This window comes from Conger conger, chromosome 8 (assembly GCF_963514075.1).
Source record: "Conger conger chromosome 8, fConCon1.1, whole genome shotgun sequence".
Taxonomy (NCBI): domain Eukaryota; kingdom Metazoa; phylum Chordata; class Actinopteri; order Anguilliformes; family Congridae; genus Conger; species Conger conger.
This window is the reverse complement of record NC_083767.1, coordinates 35322139-35344516: the sequence shown is the minus strand read 5'-3', so window position 1 is coordinate 35344516 and position 22378 is coordinate 35322139. Positions and strand designations below refer to the sequence as shown.

General features: G+C 44.7%; 1 protein-coding gene across 4 annotated transcripts; it reads left to right on the top strand.

Annotated features, from left to right (window-relative positions):
* Window positions 1-272: 272 nt before the first annotated feature.
* On the top strand, window positions 273-21212 carry zdhhc21 (zinc finger DHHC-type palmitoyltransferase 21). 4 transcript variants are annotated; one of them, XM_061252468.1, is made up of 9 exons: window positions 273-411; window positions 1283-1315; window positions 3985-4157; window positions 4709-4807; window positions 10256-10367; window positions 11706-11844; window positions 13829-13945; window positions 15122-15165; window positions 15864-21212. In XM_061252468.1, exons 3-9 carry the CDS (start codon window positions 4004-4006, stop codon window positions 15994-15996), a joined length of 798 nt encoding a protein of 265 aa, XP_061108452.1. In that variant the 5' UTR covers window positions 273-411; window positions 1283-1315; window positions 3985-4003; the 3' UTR covers window positions 15997-21212. The 4 variants fall into 4 exon arrangements, with proteins under 4 accessions (XP_061108452.1, XP_061108450.1, XP_061108451.1 ...); XM_061252466.1 differs by having other exon boundaries at window positions 1283-1344; XM_061252467.1 differs by lacking the exon at window positions 273-411 and adding an exon at window positions 505-546 and having other exon boundaries at window positions 1283-1344.
* Window positions 21213-22378: the final 1166 nt, after the last annotated feature.

Genomic DNA, 22378 nt, shown 5'->3' with positions numbered 1-22378 from the left:
AGGGCAACAAACTATTCGTCTCCCAGTTTGTTTGTCCGGTGTCACGATAATTTATTCCCAGTTTAATTTATCCAACTACAAATATAATGTACCAGCATGCCGCTGTGGGCAACTAACTATCCCACCAGAAATCATTAATTTACAACATAAATATGGTTATAATTTGGCTGATTTGTAGAGCGCTGAGCACCTGAACATAAATCATGCGCAAGTGTTTTGTCCGTAGCACGTTTCCGTTGATACAATTTTCCAAACACGGAAGAAAGCGTATGGCCAGCTCTATAGCATTTCTCAAACAGAAGCGCTACCGAGAGGCGAGTGGCTTTGACTCATACAGCTTCATAGGTTTAGTGTAGCTGCATGTAGCGAGATAAAGGGTACCCCACTCTGATTAATGGCTAACCTTGTAAGGTAAGCGGTGAATATTATTTTGACCCGTTTAGGTCAGCTTGCTAGCTGAGATAATTATATAGCCAGTTATTACCCAACTAGTGCACGTTGGATGGCTCAACTACAGAAGGTCGAGGGTGTGGTCTATCATTTCAGGCAAGTCAGTAGCTAACCTATCTTACGCTAGATAACTACAACGTTAACGTTAGGCATTCCTCGTCGATCTAGCAAGTTAGCAAACTCACTGTGACAGTCGTTTTAATGTAATCGGTATTGACACTGGCTAACACAGCTAGTTTAGTGATAAGGTTGCATAACTTGACGTTAGCTAGCTACATTGCTAGCTAGTTCGCATGTACACAATGACTGACAGCTCCTAGCAAGCTAAATTTGAATGAACAAGTCATGCGTTATAGCTTGCTTGCCAACATCGTATGTTTTGTTGCTGAATAACTAACTTAGTTAATATAGCTAGCTAGTTTTAACATTGGCTAATTCGTTGCTGAAAATTGATTGAAGGTTGTTTTTTGTTAGGCTGGACGATAGACTTAGCTAAATTACATACTCTAGCTGGTGTTAATTAGCTACGTTTGAATGACCGATTGATAAAAGAGCACATTGCACCTGATTGACTATAAAATGAATTTATTGCTACGTTGTTGTTGTTTTTTAAATACAGTTTTTCTTAATAATCCAGGAGTCACCCTACCTGACCCAGGTACATTCAGAAACTAAGTATGTTAGCTACAATAACAGCACTCGAAATGTTTAGAGACGTTTTTAGGTTGCTCTTGTTCTGTCTGCTCTAAAGCAGTGCTTCTCTTGCATGTTCCCGTGGGTGGACAGTGTTAAAACCTTAGGAGTAATTTAGGTTACTGTTTGTAATCCGCAGGGGTTGATGACAAGAGAGGTCGCTGAGATGCTGGTACGTCACTGCGCACCTTGAAATTTGAGGTATGGGAAGGTGTATCTCCCTCTTTTTTACTCCGATGGCATCTTGAGTTATATGCCAACATGTGGACTGAACTGAAGAGGGGGGTATCCCAAGGACATCCAAGTTCTGCATGGAGGAATGGTCAAAAATCCCTCCAAATGTGTTCTCTAAACTTAGCACAAACTATAGGGAAACACTCATCTTTGGCAGGCCTGTTTGCACAAAGTATTAAACCAGGGGTGCCAAAAATTGTGGAAACTGTTACTATAAAGTAAATGGTATTTGTGTAGTACTGGGTCTTTATTGTCCATTTTTCACTGGAAATATTTATTTATTTATTATGCATGTATTTTCATGGCAACAGTTATTTATTAAATTTAAGACATGTCACAATGAGCCAGACATCACAAATGGAGTTACATAATCTGCAGACTTGAAGGCAGCAGGCTTGCACTCAATAATGTTGTGTGACTGGGTCCTGGCCCACCACTAAATGGATTTATATAGGTGTCATGTTGCAGTGAAAAGCTGTGTCACATTTCTGGATTTACATTTCAGTCTAGCATTCAAATATACTCTCCAGTCACAGTTCCCACAAATGTATAGAGTCATGTCAAGGTCACAATGTCTGAACTGATTGCTGATTTACTCTTAACATTTAGAGCATCGGAAACTCCCATCAAAAATTACTTCTGAGTTTTCTCAAAGGCTTGGGTGTTCATGAAAGGGTGAAAGAGAGTTTTTACCTCCCAAAGCTGTCATAGCATTGCTCCGTTAAAAAAGAGATTGCAGTGTGAATATAATATTTTCTAATACTGAGGGATGTCATAAGCCATATTTTCTTTTAGCATTCAGTGTTCTTTTGGCTCTGCTGCCAAATAAAGGGGTGTTATCTCCTAGCTCAAACAGCCACTGCCACCTCTGGCTTGTGGGGAACACTGAAGCATATGGTGACACATTACTTGTAAAATGCATTATAAATATCACTGAAGTTCAAGTAAATAAAACTGGAGTGAGTTTTGAAAGCATTTCTTTCAAATAATTTTACATGGTATTAAAGCATGTTATGAATATTCTGTACATAACAAAACCTACCTGTGCAGACTTATTTTTACTGTTGGAGAACTGAGTTCTCTTAAGCCTTTAAGCGGAACAGCATGATGTGTATACAATATATCTTATTGTAATCAGAGGGGGGGGGGGGGGACTGGGGGGGACTATCGGGGGACAGATAGATGTTTTTATGTTTGTAGACCCAGGGGATGTTGTTAGAGCCCATTAAAAAAAAAAAAAAGTCACCTGACCTACCACCTGTTTGGAAGCATACAGCGTAAACAAGAGTGGCTTTGTCTCACTGCATCGCGGGTCGATGTAGCCCCTTGGTGGAGGATCTCACGAAGCGTTCGGTTTCAGCCGGTCCTTTGAAGCCCCCCCCCCCCCCCGAGACCGAACGTTTCCGAGAGGGGAGGGGGAATTGTTCGCAAGGTGTTGGCGGCGCTCGCTTTGTTTTTTTGTATTTTTATTTTTTTTTCCAAAGGAGCTGATGTTCTGACTGCTCTTGTTCTGTCTGCTCTAAAGCCGTTGTTCTTTTGCATGTTCCCGTGTTAAAACCACAGGGCTTTTCTGGAACCTTCCGATACTTCGCGTTCAGCCTGTGGTTTGCGGATGGAGCTGTATTCTGTTGTCTTCGTTGCACTTAGACACTCACGACCTTGCACTTGACCGGATCTGTGAATTCAGTGCCACTGGCGGCTAAATTTAATCCATAATTGTTGCCTTTTACTCAGATAAAGACCTTACAGTATTAATCTTCTACTGATAAGATCTGCTGGCAACCAGACTGCTTGTCTGGAATGAGTGCACAGGTAAAGATAATGCTGCAGTTGATTTTGTAGAAATACAGGTTTGTTGAGGAAGAAAGACCATATAGGTGAAACCCAGACAATATGGAGAGACTCCTGACACTGGATGGAGTCTCGGTTTAAAGAGCATATGCATTAGCTGGAAGTGTGCATCTTTTGCCTGTACGCCTCCATATGTAGACTAACCTAACCGTGCAGCTCTTTGTCTCTACTGCAGGGAGCTCATGATAGCAACCGATTAGCATTAGGATAATATGGAGGCTGCTATGATGGCTCTGCCCACTGTTACTCAAAAGGAAGTGTGTAACAAGAGGGGAAAAAAGGTCTGGAATGTTCCCTTGCGTCATTGCTAATGGGAGTGTCACTCTACTGAGAGACAGAAAGCAGATAAGCGTGGGGGCACTGATGGAGGCTAAGAGGCTGGAGCTGAGGGTTTGTTCAGATGGGTTCCTGTGGGTGTAAGAGCTCTAGCTTTCAAAGGGTGGGCAGCAGTGTTGAATAATGGTTAGGGACCTCGACTTCGATTCCCAGGTTGTACACTGCGGTTGTGCAGTGTACTTAATCTGAATTGCTTCAGTACCATCCTAAAGTATAAAGTAAACATTGTGTGAAATTTGTCGTTTTTGCCGTCTACGTAACAAATTTGGATTTGAGAATGAAATATGAATATGAGGCAAAAGTGCAGACATCAGCTATTTATTCATGGTATTTTTGCCATTTTACAGAAGTGGTTGTTTTTGTGTTGAGTAGGCTGTGTTGCAAGTGTCGTTAATTCTGCTTTTCTCCTTCACTCGGCAGGATCTGTGTTGCTGCCACCATGGGCCTTCGGCTGCACTTTGTGGTGGACCCTATGGGCTGGTTCTGCATCAGCATGGTCCTCTTTGTGTGGCTATACAACTCCTTCTTCATTCCTCAGCTGGTGCTGATGCCGCACTTACAGGAGGGTCACATCCCTGGGGTTGTGGTTGTCTGTAAGACCCTGATCCCGACGCCCACATACACACTTGCACACAAAAACACAACCTCCTCCAGTACCTGCAGTAAGCATCACACCACAGAAATTCAATCAATCAAACTTATTTTTTTTATATCTCTCATTTAGTTACACTCAATGCGCTTTACACAAGCTGTTCAGTTACAACCCATTCAAAATAACAATAACAAAAATAAACCTGTTCTCCTGAACACCGCGCCAAGTACCTGCTATAAGCCACAGCTGCAGAAATACTAAATCTGCTGTCCAATCCAACACTCACAAACACACAGGCATAAAGTGCTCCGGAATTCACACCATTGCAACCTACAGCGTTGTCTGATGAGGTGTACCATTAGCATGTAGTCTTCCCACCTTTTCCCCAGTATCTGTACTATTTATTATACATGCAGTCTGTGTGGAAGAACAAGCTCCCAGCCTAGTAAGGCTTGTGTAACAGGGAGGACAGGCATGCAGGCTGCACCCAGCGTGACGGTTAAACAGGCTTCACTGGCTCCTGGTTACAGTACACTTCTTCCTTCTCCTCAGTGTACTACCTGACCTCGCTGCTCTGCATCACAGCGCTGTTCCGGGCTTCCACCGCCGACCCAGGCCGGCTTCCACTGAACCCCCACATCCCACACTCCGGTAAGACCCCCACTCACACAATCCAGTAAGACCCCCACTCACACACTCCGGTAAGACCCCCACTCACACACTCCGGTTAGACCCCCACTCACACACTCCGGTTAGACCCCCACTCACACACTCCGGTTAGACCCCCACTCACACACTCCGGTTAGACCCCCACTCACACACTCCGGTTAGACCCCCACTCACACACTCCGGTAAGACCCCCACTCACACACTCCGGTAAGACCCACACTCCGGTAAGACCCGCACATCCCACACTCCGGTAAGACCCCCATTCACACCCTCCAGTAAGACCCCCAGAACGCACACTCCGATAAGACCCCCACATCCCACACTCCGGTAAGACCCCCACTCCCACACTCCGGTAAGACCCCCATTCACACCCTCCAGTAAGACCCCCAGAACGCACTCTCCGGTAAGACTCCCACTCCCACACTCCGGTAAGACCCCCACTCGCACACTCCGGTAAGACCCCCACTCACACACTCCGGTAAGACCCCCACTCACACCCTCCGGTAAGACCCCCACTCACACACTCCGGTTAGACCCCCACTCACACACTCCGGTAAGACCCCCACTCGCACACTCCGGTAAGACCCCCATTCACACCCTCCAGTAAGACCCCCAGAACGCACTCTCCGGTAAGACTCCCACTCCCACACTCCGGTAAGACCCCCACTCCCACACTCCGGTAAGACCCCCATTCACACCCTCCAGTAAGACCCCCAGAACGCACACTCCGATAAGACCCCCACATCCCACACTCCGGTAAGACCCCCACTCCCACACTCCGGTAAGACCCCCATTCACACCCTCCAGTAAGACCCCCAGAACGCACACTCCGGTAAGACTCCCACTCCCACACTCCGGTAAGACCCCCACTCGCACACTCCGGTAAGACCCCCACTCACACACTCCGGTAAGACCCCCACTCACACCCTCCGGTAAGACCCCCACTCACACCCTCCGGTAAGACCCCCACTCACACACTCCGGTTAGACCCCCACTCACACACTCCGGTAAGACCCCCACTCGCACACTCCGGTAAGACTCCCACTCCCACACTCCGGTAAGACCCCCACTCGCACACTCCGGTAAGACCCCCACTCGCACACTCCGGTAAGACCCCCACTCGCACACTCCGGTAAGACCCCCACTCACACCCTCCGGTAAGACCCGCACACACCCCCAGACCCCCACTCAACACGATTGCAGTCAATAACTGCCTGACTTCTACGACCCGTAGACATCATCAGATGCTGGGTATCTTGCCTGGTCATGCTCTGCCAAGTCTTTACTGCAGCCCTCTTCAGCTCCTGCTTGTTCTGGTTCTGGTTTTGTGAAATGCATGCTCAATTGGATTGAGATTTGGTCATTGATGTGACCAGTCAAGAACATTTTTGCCCACAAAAATCTCCTTGGTTGCTTTGGCTGTATGTTTTGCATCATTGTCCTGCTACATGAGGAAGTGTCATCCAGTTTTTAGGCATTTGCTTGGATCTCAGCAGAAAAGATGTTTCTGTATATTTGGGAATTCATCCTGCTGCTGCCTTTCAGCAGTGAAATCAGCAATGAACACAAGTGAGCCAGTTCCAGTGGCTGCCATACATCCATCCATCCATCAATTATCTTAACCCGCTTATCCTGAACAAGGTCGCTGGGGGGCTGGAGCCTATTCCAGCATACATTGGGCGAAAGGCAGAAATACACTCTGGACAGGTCACCAGTCCATCACGGGGCACACACACCAATCACTCGCACATTCATACCTATGGGCAATTTAGACTCTCCAATCAGCCTGACCTGCATGTCTTTGGACTGTGGGAGGAAACCGGAGTACCCGGAGGAAACCCACGCTGCCATACATGCCCAAGCCAAAACACATGAGACACATGAGGTAGCATGCTTTGCATCATGAGCTGTTTCTTTATTTCTCCTCACGTAACTTTCTTCATCACTCTAGTACATGTTGATCTTTGTCTCATCTGTCCAGAACACTTTGTTCCAGAACTCTACTGATTTTTTTATGTACGTTTTTTGCAAACTCTAGCATGGCCATTCTATTCTTGAGCCTTGCCAGGGGTTTGCATCTTGTGGTGAAACCTCTGAGGTTATGCTGGTGTAGTCTTCTCTTGATGGTCCCCTTTGACACGCCTACATACTGGAGACTTGATCTGTTGGAACATTTACAAAGGGATTTTTATTTACTATTCAAAGGATTCTTCTGTCATCCACTACACTAGTCTTCTGTGGTCTACCAGGTCGTTTGTCATTGCTGAGCTCACCAGTGTGTTCTTGCTTCTTAACAATGTTGATTTTGACAGACATAATTTTTTGCCTATGTCTCTGATTGATTTATTCAGATTGATAGTTATTTGGTCCTCATGTTGAGAGACAAAAACAACAGACTACAAAGGCAGCTGGCACTCCTAGAATCAACTCGACCTTTTGCTAGCTCTTTTATGTATGAACTAATGATGAAACCAACACCTGTTCAAGAAACATTTGAACAGCCAATTGGCCAGTTACTTTTGGTCCCATAAAATGGGGGGGGGGGGGGGCCTGTGTATAAAAATGGACACAATTCCTAAGGCTGAAATTCTGCACTTTGACTTCATAGTCATCATTTTATTCAAAATTCAATGTGCAGGTGTACAAAGCCAAAAACACCAAAAAACGTATCACTGTCCAAATACTTACATACTGCAGTTCAACTGCAAGCTATGCAGAAAAGTGGGACAAAACAAGTGCTGTTGTTCCCAAAAATAAAAAATGTAATGCCTTCTATTTTTGGCCTATATCATCCAGGAGGCTTTCTTCACAGTCCTGCCATCTATTGTTGTGGTGCCTGTTAGTCTCTCTGAATCTGTTCTGATAGGAACTGATATCACCCCTGCAGTGTTTAAGTCACCTAATGAATTATTTGTGGGCTGTGAATGTCACTACAAAACTGCAATAATGGATCCTAGCGGGGCTTCCGTCCGTAAAAAATTAATGTGGTCATGTGCTTTTCTGGCACTGCTGACATCACTCAGCTGCTCAACTGTTTGCCGTAAATTATGTTCTGGAGTCGGTTTAGACGCCGCTGTTTGCACTAACGACAGAAAGAATATTTAATGGCATTGAATAGGAGGTGACAACAACGGTGTGCCCTCCCTTGCCGTTCTGTGGTGCTGAAGTAAAGCTGTCATGTTGTTTTAATGTTGCTGTGATTTTTTGAGAAGGTTTGTTGCCTCAAAATCTAGGAGCTGCAATAAGATGCAGTACGGTTTTCCGCCACTAGAGAATGCCATATTAACATGCATTATTTAGTTTCACTAGACTTCCAGGTCTCCATGATTCAGCACCTCTCCTCCTTGTAGGCGGCTGTTTAATAATTTAACACGAGTGAACACCGGTTTTTGGGCACAGATGACAGCTCATATTTATTTAACTGAGTTTGGTATGATGAACAGTTTTCTGACTCGAGGGTTGTGTAAGGACGCATACAGAGAGGGACACATTGTGGTTCAGCATTTTTACACTTAGAAGTCCATCACTCTTTCCTGCATACAGACAGCAGTCATTTAGTATGCTAGGCTGCTATGACGGCAACAGAGAAGTGGTGTATTTGCTTGGTTATAGACAAAGCAGTACTTTCTGGGTAATGACATGATGCAGTAAATCAAAGTAGGGATGGAGATATAATTGTATGGGGGGACTCATTATTATTTATAAAATATGGTAATGAGATTCTCCCATGTCTCTTCATCACTGATGTATGAATCGGGGCAATTAGTCAAACAGTTTCTAACGGACTACCGTCTAGATTTGCCATTGTGTGCCTTTAATAATTATGGCTGTTGTTCTTAGTAGTTTCATAAAGACTATTCCATTCTGTTCAACTCTGAAATATATCTTACTGCATGAACCCTAGGTGTATATGGTGCCGTATATTAGAGAGAGAGGCATTCTCCCTCTTAATGTGTCTAGAGGACTTCCCTCTACATGCAGACAGGAAGTTGAGCTTTCACCTTCCTGTCTACCATGATTCTCTGTGACGCTTCTTGAGAGGGTCTGGTCTTCCTTTTCTGAGTTTTGAAAGAGCACTCGCACTCCAAGGCGCTCCTTATGTGTTGTCAGTAGCCAGTTGTCAGCTGACCAGGCCGGCGGCTAGTATCAGAGCTGCGGGAGCATCGACGGCCCTTGTCAAAATGGTGCTGGGCCACCGAGCTGGGGGCCGAGGGTCCTGCCTGAGGGTAAGGGTGGGAAAAGGGGGCCAGTCCCGCACATTTACCTCCCCAGGACCGAGGACCTGGCTTTTCTGCTGACAGATAACCAGAGCAGAGCCGTGGAATCGGCTCTTCGGCCTGAAGAGGCGATTTTCCGAGCCGGATTATCGTAAATCCCCGCCACCTTCTATGTGGAAAGAAGTGGATCAGCGCTAACCCTGGGGGATGTACATCCGATCGTGACCATCAGCGCTGAACATAAGCCCCTTAGTGCTGATCCACCGTCTTTTAACATCGGTAAACAATCAACACTGATCTCTTAGCTTAGTTTAGCCGCAGAGGTGGGGGGGGGGGGGGGGGGGGGGGTGCTGGATTTGAGGGACTAAGGATGGTAATGGTTGAGTTTCCAAGTGAACGGGAGGAATAGGATAACATAATTAAGCACTTAAGCAGGGTGAATGCAGCCATTTTAGTGTAAGAGAGGATATGAAAAAGCAGATACTTCCTCATTGCAGGCTGCGTATAGCCACGCATAGCACTCTTCATCTTCCCTCTCTGCCTCAGCTGAGGTGAAAACTCTGACACAAAATGGCTGCCATGGGTGCTTCGTATTGCTGGTGGTTGAGATGAGTTTTCCCCGCTTTCAAAATCCATTACTGTAAGTGCTGTTCATTATCAAAGTCTACCGTGTGAACTTAACTGACAGTTACTGATGGTCCCGTTTAAATTTGCTGGATTAAAGACTCTGGGATCTGCTGTTGATAGTGATCTGATCTGTTTCAGAGCGTGAGCAGTGGGATCTGCTGCTGGTAGTAATCTGATCATTGTTTCAGAATGTGAGCAGTGGGATCTGCTGTTGATAGTGATCTGAGCTTTTTTTTTTAAATGTGAACAGTGGGATCTGCTGTTGATAGTGATCTGATCTATTTCAGAACACGAGCAGTGGAATCTGTGTGGATAGTCATCTGATCATTGTTTCAGAGCGTGAGCAGTGGGATCTGCTGTTGATAGTGATCTGATCTCTGTTTCAGAATGCGAGCAGTGGGATCTGCTGTTGATAGGGATCTGGTCTCTGTTTCAGAGCGTGAGCAGTGGGATCTGCTGTTGATAGTGATCTGATCTCTGTTTCAGAATGCGAGCAGTGGGATCTGCTGTTGATATGGATCTGATCTCTGTTTCAGAATGCGAGCAGTGTGATCTGCTGTTGATATGGATCTGATCTCTGTTTCAGAACGTGAGCAGTGGGAGCTCTGCAATAAGTGCAACCTGATGAGGCCTAAGAGATCCCACCACTGCAGCCGCTGTGGGCACTGTGTACGGAAGATGGATCACCACTGCCCCTGGTGAGGTCAAAGGTCACTGATTATGTAACGCAGACGTGTTGTTTATAGGTGGTCCACTTGGGCACCACTAGCAACTGATGTGTTACATTGGCTGGACAAGTGAATGCAATATGTTATGACAGCAAATGTCCGTGTTTTCATACTGTATATCATTTTTGCTTATGTTTCTGCTGCGTGTGGTTGTTCACGTGTTTGTGCATGCCTGTGTGCATGAGTGTGTGTATGTATGTATGTATGTGGGTATGTGTGTGACAGTGTGTGTGTATGTGCGTGTGTGCATGTGTGTATGCGTGTGTGCGAGATGTGTGTATATGTGTGTGTGCATGTGTTTCTGCATTTGCGTTGGTGTGTGTATGTGTTTCTGTGTGCATTCATGTGTGTGTGAGTTTATTTTTCTGCATGCGCATGTGTGTTCTCTGGAGCAGGGTCTATCCAGGCTGACCACATGGGAGGGAAGTGAGCTCTGTGTAAATAAACCCCTGCAACAGGAGCTCCAGACTGACTTCAGTTTGTTTGGACAGAGAGGTGGACAGAGTGAGAACATAGCATCCACTGACCTGTGACTGTGTCTCCCTACCCCCAGCTGCAAGGAATTATGGGAAACGTGACCCTGCCTGTACCTCCCTGCCTCTGACCCCAGATGTGCAGATTTGTTCTTTTGCAGCACATTGTAGCGTCCTGTGTAGTCATTGTGCACAAATAACAACTCAATCTTTTTCTCTTTATCGCTCTCTCTCTCTCTCTCTCTCTCTCTCTCTCTCTCTCTCTCTCTCTCTCTCTCTTTCTGTTGCTCTGTCTCTGTCCCTCTCATCTCTCTCTCTCTCTCTCTCTGTACACTTCCTATGTGACTCTATCAGCTGACCTGGGTATATAACCTATGTGCTGGTTATGAAGATGTTGTTAGTTGACAGCTGTGTGCCTCCAGGCTTTCACCTGTGGTGCTCAGTATGGGTTCTGCCTGAATTGAAGACCTGAAAACAGTCACTTCTGCATTATAACCACACACAACAGCCCTTTACAATTTCCATCAAGTATTCAGTATTTATGATGTGTGATCTTGGGTGTGTTTGTCTGTCTGTCTTTCTGTGTGTGTGTGTGTGTGTGTGTGTGTGTGTGTGTGTGTGTGTGCTCGTATGTACGCATGCGTGCATGCATGTGTGAGTGTGTGTGTGTGTTTTCACGTGTGTGTTCTTGCATGCATGCCTGTGTGGGTTTGTGCCTGTGTATGTATGTATGTGTGTGCGCGTGCACGGGCAGATGTGCCTGTGGGTGCGTGTGTGTGTACGTGTGTATTTGTACATATGCGTATGTGTGCAGTTCCTCTTTCTCTCTCCACAGGATCAATAACTGTGTTGGGGAGGATAACCACTGGCTCTTCCTGCAGTTGTGCTTCTACACCCAGGTGCTGAGCCTCTTCACTCTGGCGCTGGACTTCTGTCAGTACTACTACTTCCCTGCCCTCACCCAGACCAACCAGGTGAGCCTGCACCCCCCCCTTCCCCCTCCGTTCCCTCATTTACCCCCATTTGCCCCCTTCACTCGTCTTTTACAGTAACTTCTACGTCCTCCACATATTGCTATTAAATATGTGCAACTGTGCAGACACTCTAGTTCAGGGCTGCCCAACCCTGGCTGTTCCTGGGAGATCGACCATCATGTAGATTTTCATTTCCACCCCGATTTGGCACACGTAATTCTCCTAAATAGCCGCTGTACTTTGTTAGGGTTGGAGTGAAAATCTACTGGATGGTAGATCTCCAGGAACAGGGTTGGGCAGCCCTGTAGTTGTTATAGGTTGTCTATTTGTTTGTGATGGTCTTTCAATGTTACTTGAATTTGCAAAACAAATGATCTTCCAGGTCTGTAAAGGATCCGTCTCTCTTCCTGTCCAATGCTTTCCAGCTTTCCGCTTGTCGATATATAGTATTTGGAATTGTTTAGGTACTGTTTAGTATCGTGGTTTAGACTGGGCTTTAAACCGAGAGGTTGCAGATTCAATTCTAATGTAGGATGCTCTTGTTTCACTAGATATAGAACCTGCTACAAACAATAGTAGTCGGTGCTAGGTCTGAATATGAATTGCATTAGTATACACCCAGCTATAGAACTGGATACTTCATAAACAAAAGCTATGTAGATTTTCAATTATAAAAAGCATATATAAGTCAATTCCTTTATTGAGCTGCTTGATTCTGCAGAGGAAGTGCCATTTCAGGCTAATAAAAATACGACTGCCCCCTGTTGGTGGAGAGGGTTCCTCTCAACTCTTATAGCAGCTGGACTGAGCATGTGCAGTGTGGCTCTAATGATCAAGGATGCACTGCACTCCACATTTGTTTACTGTAGGTGATTCGAGTTCTCTTGTCTTTCTACCATAGGGTGACATGTCCTATTAGTCACCTTGGCTGTCATAGCTACTTTTCAAATGGAACATAATGTTAAAACTAGTATGTTGAATCCAGGCTTCTTATCATTAATCTGTCAAGATAATTATTTCCCATATCTGTTCTCTAACAAAACAGTCTGAACAAAATTGAGCTGGTGCAAAAAATGAATACAGTAAACATGAACTAATCCATAGCCGATCAAATCTTCAGAACGGTGTTGCTATAATCCGCGATAGCCTTTCTGAGTAATGTATAAGCCATTTATTTGTTCTCACTTATCAATAAACACCATTAAAGAAACATTTCAGCAGTTCCTGAAAAAAATGAACGGAAAATCGATTCATTTTAGGATTTCATCAATGCCATGCCCAGTACTAATACCAACAAAATCTATACTTCCTTATTTTTTGACAATCTCTGTTGTATTGTTTATACCCCTCTCTCCCTAATTTGTGAAATGAATATGGACGGGAGTGATTTAAAGTAAATAAGTAGGAATAATAAGACGTGTGTGAAAGGCTGTTTGCGGGAGATAATGGCGTTATCTCCGGGCTGTGGTACGCACTGGGGAAGGCTTAGCTCCTGGAGCTGGGTGTAATGCCCTGGATGCAGAAGAAAGGGGGGTGGAGTCTGTGGAGTGGTGATATCCCGTAAACAGGCCCCTGGTGAGGTGGGTGGGGGGGGGGAGCTGGAACCAGAGCGGGCCACCATGGCGAAACGGTGAACGGTGATGTTGTTGAGCCCTCCGGCACTGGAGCTGGGGCGGACATGTTTGAGACTGACCCCTTTCTCTGTCTCTCTCTCTCTATCCCTCTAGCTCTATCTCTCTGAATCTCCTTCTCTCTCTCACTCTCTCCCAATCTCCCTCTCTCTCACTCTCTATTCCTCTATCTCTATCTCTGAATCTCCTTCTATCTCTCACTCTCTCTCCCTCTCTCTCTTTCTCTCTCTCACTATCTCTCCCCATCTCCCTCTCTCTCTGTCTCTTAATTCAGTTGAAATAAGCTTTATTGGCATGGCATGGGTACTTACATTGCCATTGACATGACAACCCTCTCTCCCTCCCTCTCTCAGGATCTGTTTTTGTGGCGCCATGAGTTGGCCCTGCTGCGTATCTCCACTTTCATGGGCCTGTTCATGTTAGGGGGCATGGGCAGCCTGTTCTACACTCAGATAACCGGCATCCTCGCTGTGAGTTTACATCATCTGATACCTTTCCCGAAAAGCTCATGATTCACTGCTGAAGTTGTTTCCCAGTCCAATCCGATCTGTGCACTGTGTACGTTTCTCTGATTGGCTGAGGTGGCCGAGGACATGGACGAACACACAAATGCACATTAAGTGTGTGCAGAAGTACACACGCAATTATAGCAGATAATGACAATGAGAGATGTCAGAGGAGAATGGGCAGACTGGTCAAAGCAGACAGGAAGTTGACAGTAACGCGAATAATACCAACTAGAGCATCTCTGAACACACAACGCATCATAACTCTAACTGGATAGGCTGCAGCAGTGGAAAAAAAAAAGAAGAAAAAAAAGTTATTAATACCTAATAAAGTGCTCACCTAGTGTATACTCAATCACGGGCACGCACACAGACACGCACAGTCATAAGCAAACACATCCACACGCACATAAACACGCACACAGTTGTACGCAAACATGCACAGTAAATCACATGCAGAATAGAGGGCTGCAGGCACACACATAGCAGGTGATAGTCACTGATATCAGGAATGGCCCCTGGCTTGGCCTACGCATTTCTCGCTAAATAAATTTAGGGTGTAGGTCATTTTAGGTGGGCGTAACGCGGCCTACCATTGGCTGAGCCTCGTCCAATGCTCAACCACCACAGCCGTAAAAACAGCCGCAGCATCAATCACGGCTCCGTTCTAGCACCTTCCATGTTATTTCTCCAACCAGGCTAATCCTGTGTCATTTACATGCAGCGGACTCCTGGGTTTCTTCATTTCACGTGTGGAGGGATTTGCGTCACTTAAGCGTGCATCCGATTGTTCGCGAGCAGCTGTCTTATCTGGGCGCCAAGCTGGCTCTCGGTAAAGGGGGTTCAGGATTGTCTCTGGTGTCAGCTGCTGTTTCCTCATTGTTTAAATGGGCCCTTGTGAGGACCGGGACATTGTGGGAACATTCAAAGAGATTCTCATACAGCTTTGCAGAATGTGGCTGTTAAGCTGTTTATTCCTGTGTATCTCCAATTTTCCTCTTTCACAAAGCTTTATGTGCTCACACAAACATCCAAAAAACAGGCACACACGCTCTCACACACACGCGTGCACTCACTCTCTCTCTCTCTGTGTTCTTGCTATTCTCACACATATTTTCTGCTCCATATTTTCCCACACAGGACACAACCACCATCGAGAAAATGTCTCACTTCCTGGAAGAAATGTGAGTTACCCCTGCTTCCCTTTCACGTGAATGCGTGTGTGTGTGTGCGCCTGCCATGCTGCGTGTGCGTGTGTGTGTGACTGACACTTCTCGCGTGCCCTGCTTTGATGTGCGGCGGAGAGTCCCCACCTTCGTCCGCCTCTCTATTAAAGGCCATTTAATCACTTCCGTTATTGGCCTCGGGGGTCTCGGTCGGAGGTGATAATGTGCTGATGTGCAGGAGTATAAATGTGCTGTTTTATGGACTGCTGCATTGTTGCGGTAGAGGGCTGCCTCATTGTCATGCTAAGTGTGCTTAGACGGGCCTGCTGTGGCGCTAATGCTAAGTGTGCTTTGACGAGGGCTGTGTGTACGTGTGTGTGCGAGAGAGTCTGTGTGTGTATGTGTGCGTGCATGCATCCGTGCGTGTGGGAGAGAGTCTGTTTGTGTGTGTGTGTGTGTGTGTGTGTGTGTGTAGGAGAGAGTGTGTGTGGGAGAGAGAGAGAGTTTGTGTGTGTGTGTGTGGGAGACAGTGTGTGTATGTGGGGGGGGGCAGTGTGTGTTTGTGTGGTAGACAGTGTGTGTGTGTGTGTGTGTGTGGGAGAGAGTGTATGTGTGTTAGGGGTGTGAGTGTTCATGCAGGTATGTAAATGCACAGTTCTTGTCGTTGCCTCTCAGTGCGGTCATCTCGCTCCCTCCTCTCCCTCTTTCTGTCTCAGAAACCGGCCCAGGCAGCCGTGGCACCAGACGTTTGCGGAGGTTTTTGGCACGCGCTGGAAGATCCTGTGGTTCCTCCCTCTCAGGCGGAGGCAGGCCCTGCTCGGCTCCCATCTCCTCCCCAGCCGCGTGTAGACGGACAGATGGACGCTCGTGCACGGGCAGGACGCCTTCATTGCGGTGTTTTTGGGAGCTTCTCTCGTGCCCGCGCCCCGTCTCCGCACCCCGTCCCCCCCTCTCCGCGTCCCCCTTCCTCGTCCGCTCCACCATCTTGTGCTTTTAGAACATCGCCCTCGTCAGGACGCTAAACGCTGCGGGCGTGCCACCGCGCTGAAGGTGGGTCGCCCCAGCAACGACATGCTAACAGGGTATGGGATGGATGTACACACTGTACGGGTCAAGCGCTTGTGACGGCGTGTCACGTTTTAAACGGCCCTCTCTCCGTAGTGTTTTACTGGTTGTGATGGCGTGTCACGTTTTAAATGATCCCCCCTCCTGCCTCCACCACCATTACAGAGTCTCAATTTCTGATGGTGTCGCATTTTAAATGCCCCTCCTCCCCGGCCATCCCTAGTGTCTTAGCATTTAAGGATTCAAAGGGAGCTCTGTGTGTTTGTGTCTGAGTTTCCAGGGTAACCCCTCATTTGTTTAGATCTCAGCAGGGCACCCCCCCCCCCCCCCCCCCCCCCCAGGTTGTACCATGTGACCTGAAGGGGGCGGCGGGGGCAGCAGCAGCGGCCGTCAGCACGGACAGCACTCTTTGTCTGCCTCTCCAGGCAGCGGATTGACGGCTCTGAAGTTCGGCCGTGACCTTTGGCAAGCACAGGGGAGAGGGAGCTTTCACCAAATGCAGCGCCTTTCCAACTCCCCCCTCCATCCCCATCCCTCTGCCCCTCCATCTCCCATCCTCCCTCGCTCTCTCAAGCATGTCCCACTCACCTCTCTCCAGTATGACATCAGCACTTCCCGCCAATCCTTGGCTCTGACATCATACTACACACTTATGCATTTTAAAGGTGCAGTATGCAAGTTCTCCCCCTAGTGGCAATGGGTGGTAATTGCTTCAACATTCAAGTGAACATCAAAATCCAGTGTGAACACTGTGTTACACTCACCGCTTGTATCTTCCTGAAGTTACAAAGAAGGGACGGTAGACCGCAGATTTGGAAAATATATATATCAGTTATTTTGCTGTTAAATAATTTTTTTGCCATCCAGGTAACATTAGACTTTCTAGTCTGTTAAAACAGACCATCTCCATGACAATACATGAGATGTAAATAACATGGTTTGGTATTGAAACTGATGGATTTTCTCATTTCAATGCTAGCACAATATTAAGCACTTTACTAAAATCATCTTTCATAAAAAAAAGAAGAAATCTTCCAATTTCCTACATAGCATCACCAAAGTGACAGTCTAATAGCTGTTAATACAGTTAATATAATCCTATAACAAAATAATTTATTTCGGTTGTCTAGACTTTCAATGGTAAGCATTGCTAACCATGAAAATTCTGCTCTTGAGATAAGGCATTTATTGCATTCATACAACAATAGGAAAGTGAGACGGACCGTGCTATTTAAAAACGTTTTAGAAGTTTGCGCATATATCAATGTGTGTACGTTTCAGTTTAATCAGAGAAGTTGCAGTCAGTTATTATTCAAGAAGTGAAATGGAAAGCTCATGTGTAAAGATTGTTTATCTGACCTGATGTTCGCTTGTAAAGTTTGCAGCTACAAGTACCCAAATAAGGTAACCATGGCTCGCTAAATTTTCAAAGTAACTAAATTAGGTAGCTGGTTACCTTGGATGTCTAACTTGGTTGGTAGCTAAATAATTTAGATAGGTACCTAGGCTAACTTCCCTCCTTATCTTTTGCACGGTTCTGGCAGGGTAGTTCTATGGGAGCAGGTGGATTGTTCTGTCATCCGTTGTGAATTACTGATTAGAGCACTTGCACAATTCGAGAGGCTTCGAGTGCATCGCTGAATTTAAAATGTAAATTCAGAGGACGTGCTGAATTTTTCCCCAGCTAATCTCATTACCCATTTCTGACTGGTTTGCCATAGTCCACAATAGTCCTACCAAGTCACAGTACTTGATTGGTAAAAAGTTGCATACTACACATTCTTTTATGTATAATTCAGGTTCACGAACAGGGTGTCAAATTCACCTTTATAGCCCTTAAAAACTTGCCAATTCAGGCCATGGAATTATGTGTTTTTTAATGATTTATTTAATCTTTTTTATCATTGTTTTATATGTTTACAATAGAATTCATGATATGGTCTGAGAACTTGATCCCTGTATCATGTTACTGTTTACTGTGGAATGTTGTATATAGAATCAGGTGCACTTTGCTGTCTTTTCAGCCCTGCCTTGTGGTTATGGGGATGTTGGATTTGTGTTGTGAATGAAGAAAGCAGCCCTTGATCAGTAGAAAATCACAGATTATGATCGAGCTTAAAGGCTAAAGCGTATTACTTCAAAGCTTGTAAGGTTGACGTGCATAGTCTCCTCAATGCCATGCATATCGCCGGTAACGGGGTCACGACAGGGTTCAGCAACAGTTGGTTTTCCAAAACATTTGCCTTCATTGTTCCTTGTTTTTATGAGTATCTTTTCCCCTGTTGGTCTAGGCATTCTTATTTAACAAGTCCTTCTGTAACAGGGACAGCTGATTTGGTGGATCCCCTTATTAATGCCATCTAGTGGTGAAATGCACTTACTGCCATCGCTTTAGGGGAGCCGACCACTTTGTCGTATAGAGAGGGAAAGAGACAGTGTTGTTCATAGGTCTCGTTTCCTCTTTCACAGGCAAAGATGAAGCGATTCAGATAGAGCAGCTGTTCGGAGCAGTCTTTTAAAACCCAAGTGCTTTCATGGTTGCTTCAAAAGCTTCGGACCTTGTTCTTACTGATAACCCGACTTCACCTGATTGGACGCATATTACTGACAAACCCTAAAGCATAACATGAAAGAAACTAAATCATCTCATATTCATGCCTACCTGCCTAGTTCTTTATTGTCGCTCAAAGATGATCATAATCACAAATTAGTATAAAGTGCCTCCAGAAATCTGTAGTTGCAGCATAGCTAACCTTCAGCCACTCAAACCAAAGACCGCGTTGCATTACGTCGGGAGAGTCTGTGTATTGGACTGCAGCAGGTGCGATTCCTAACCTGATTCTGCATTAATTCTGCTTTCACATGCCTTGAAAAAGTATTAGGTAATGCCCCCACAATGCCAGTGTGTAATTTATACACCACTATGACACCGGCGCAGCATTGTGGGGACATTGTACAGGTGTGTCTTTCTGGATGCATTTGTACATGGGATCACTGAGCATTGGATTGCCACTGCAGTACTGTACCCTGTGAGATTTTATGCTGTAATTTTAAGATCTTTCCTGAATAAGGTGTTTGAATTTTCCAAAATGCTAAAACACTTAATATCGCTTATGCTAGCAAACCCACCATTTTCCCACTGCAGTTTGCTAAAAGGGTTATGGAATATGACAAATCGCTTCCATTGTGTCATCTAAATTAAACTTGCAGTTTCAGTGTGGTTGCACAAAGCAAGCTATCCACAGACATAAATTTGATTTATTTAGATTCTTTTTTCTAGGCTATATGTATTTTGAGAGATGGATATGGGCTGGATATTTGTTTGAAAGGAGGACATTTAAAGTCTTTCAGCAACGTTTATTCTGTAAACATCTATTTTGCAATTAGTAGGGACAGGTATATGTATAGAATGCACTGTAAATGAATCACTTTCTGCTCTTATTAATATATGGATGATTAGGACACAGATTTTATTTAATGTTTACATCTACATATATTGAAGCATTGTCTCATTTATTAAATGTACAGATTATGTATCAGCGGTGTTTGCGTAAATCTCTCATTTCCTTTCAAGTCCTTTACCCTGTGATTGTGTTCCTGCTTGGAACTGTTTAGTGCTTTTTTATGATCGATATAACAGTAAACACACTTGTAGTGTTCTTACTGCTGTGTTCTTCCTGGTTAGTGATTTACCTGTAACAATGCCTATATGATTATATCATTGTGAAGAGATTTGAAGGCTTACTGAACTCTATAGGGTTGAAATTCTCTGTTTTTGAACTGACGTTCTCATCTGAACCATCACTGGTCAGGGCTCATCATTGTCATAATCGCTGCTAATAATTAGCCAGTCGCACACGTCAACGGCTGGCCTGATAAACGGGCAGGAATAGCCTGTTCCTCTTCCTCAGAAAATGTAGGACCTTTTGTAGATATATTGGCAGATGTTTATCACTTAAAAAAAGATTATAGACAACAGTAAGGGTATATCATAGGGGTTTACGCTCATGCGTGTCGGTAAAGCAATAAAGACGGTGGATATTGGCGTCGCTTATATATACAGCCTGGCGAGGTGCATCAAAGCGCATTTTGTCTTTGGGTTTAAATACATTTAAAAAAACGGATGAATTACTGATTAAAGGTCCCATCTTGTGGACAATTACATGTCCCTTGCAATGTGGATTATAACAGAGTTGACGGTGTTATAAAAACACTGTGGAAGCGTCCAAACGTAGTCACCAAATAAATCCACACAATCCGTATGAAGAAAATGAGCATTTAAACAAGCCGTTTGGAATTCTGCGAATCACAACGATATGCTTCGATGGCGTTCAAATAGTTGGAGCCAATCAGAAAAGAGGCTCATTGATGTCGATGAGCCTTAAAGTCACTAAAATAAACTGCAAAGCTCATGCGAGGTGATGGATAATGGACATTTAAAAGTTGATAGAGATAGTTTTTGGTACTTAAAACCACACCTTGTTACGGATATCAATACTTTAAATAAGACCCTCCTAAATGCACAATATGGGACCTTTAACTGAAATGTACAGAAACCTAACTTGACAAGTAATATATTCTCAGTATATCCAAAGAACAAATCCATTAATCAGTTTTGGTTTCCAAAGTGAGCTCTTGGTACATTTGCTATTGCTCTCACGAGCAAGCAGTGGATTTGTGGATAAGCTGGCATTCACTCTGATGGATGGTGTCTGGATTTGAAAGATTTCAGGTTGCTTTTCACTCACTATCTATGATAGAAGATGCCACTACATGTTGTTATTCATTGTCCGTGCACAAAACGAAGAACTGTTTGTTATCCAGGTGTAAATTCTGTTTTAATCACATTTTGTACAGATTTTGATGTTTTGCCTTTTTTCTATATTTATGTTTGCAAGGGATTTATGTTTATATTGTTTTCTTTACATTGTGATTCTGGGATTATATGTCCAATACTAATTTATTATTCTTTTATTTTTCAAATAAATAGTTTGTTAGCATCCATTTGTTTGTGTTTCTTTTAGACTTGCTTCAGCTTCATTTTTTTATTTTATTTTATTTTTTTCTGGGCAGGAAGAAGATTGAGATGATGTCATCAATGTGTGGGGTGTAAAAGTAATAATAGGCATATTAATAACAATAATTTAGATTCATGGGGTCCAGATTATTATACTATTTAACCATCATAAAAGATTGAGATTATTAAAGAGATCAGTGCCGTCCTTTGCGATTGGTCATTGAGACTGGAATCTAGAATTCCGTGCTGAGCTGGGGAGGCTTCTAGAATGCCTTTTTGAGGGGCAGCCATTTTCTCAGCCTGTTCCACACTAACTGAGTCTCAGCACACGTCTGCGTCACACGCTCCCAAAACCAGCCAGGACCCCAAGGTAGAGGGTTTATTTCTCTTTAATAAAGGATGGATTCCCTCGCTGGGCTTAATGGTCTACACATGCGGTGAAACCGCACCAGTCAATCATTCCGCCAGGGTGTGTTTGCACAGAGCTTACGCAAACAAATCCGTTGCCGTTCTTTCCACTTTGTTTATTTTTTCCCCCCACCATGGTCATCTGATTTCGTATGGAAGCCCCATCTCCTCTTTTAGTTTTCAGAGTCCATTCAACCCCAAATCATCCTCCAGGTCTTCTGCTTTCTGACCCCACCATTGAGAATTGCTCACCTCATTTTTTTTCTTTTTTTTTTGGTTTGATACTTCTGTGCCACCTGCATAGCCACCAACCAGACCTGGGTCAAATGCGAAATTGTTTTGGATTCAAATACGTTTCTTCCCTCACTTGGTCGTGCCTGGTGCAATTGAGCCAACCAAGGGGACCAGAAGGCAGAGTTTACACTTATTGAGAGTATTTCATAGGTTTCAATACACCAGACAAACTCACTAAAGTATGGAAAAGTATTTAAATCCAAAACAATTACGTATTCGACCTAGGGCTGCAGCCAACATCTCCACCAATTTCATTGTGGTTCATACATAGTAAAATGTTCACTGTTAATTCAACTCTAACAGAGCACAATAGAGTCCAACAGTGGCTATACACTCAATTCCAGAATGAAGACAAAAGGCTGCATATAATAAACAACACAGATAATCTATATGTTTTCTTCAAACATGGGAAACAATACTTTTATTTCAATACATACATTCAATACA

Bases quoted from the DNA above. Each gene is read 5' to 3' on its own strand.
- zdhhc21 (XM_061252468.1), top strand. From the start codon at position 4,004: ATGGGCCTTCGGCTGCACTTTGTGGTGGACCCTATGGGCTGGTTCTGC. The intron at 10,368-11,705 runs GTGAGGTCAAAG...CTCTCTCCACAG, and splicing joins ATGGATCACCACTGCCCCTG to GATCAATAACTGTGTTGGGG. The intron at 15,166-15,863 runs GTGAGTTACCCC...TTTCTGTCTCAG, and splicing joins TCTCACTTCCTGGAAGAAAT to AAACCGGCCCAGGCAGCCGT.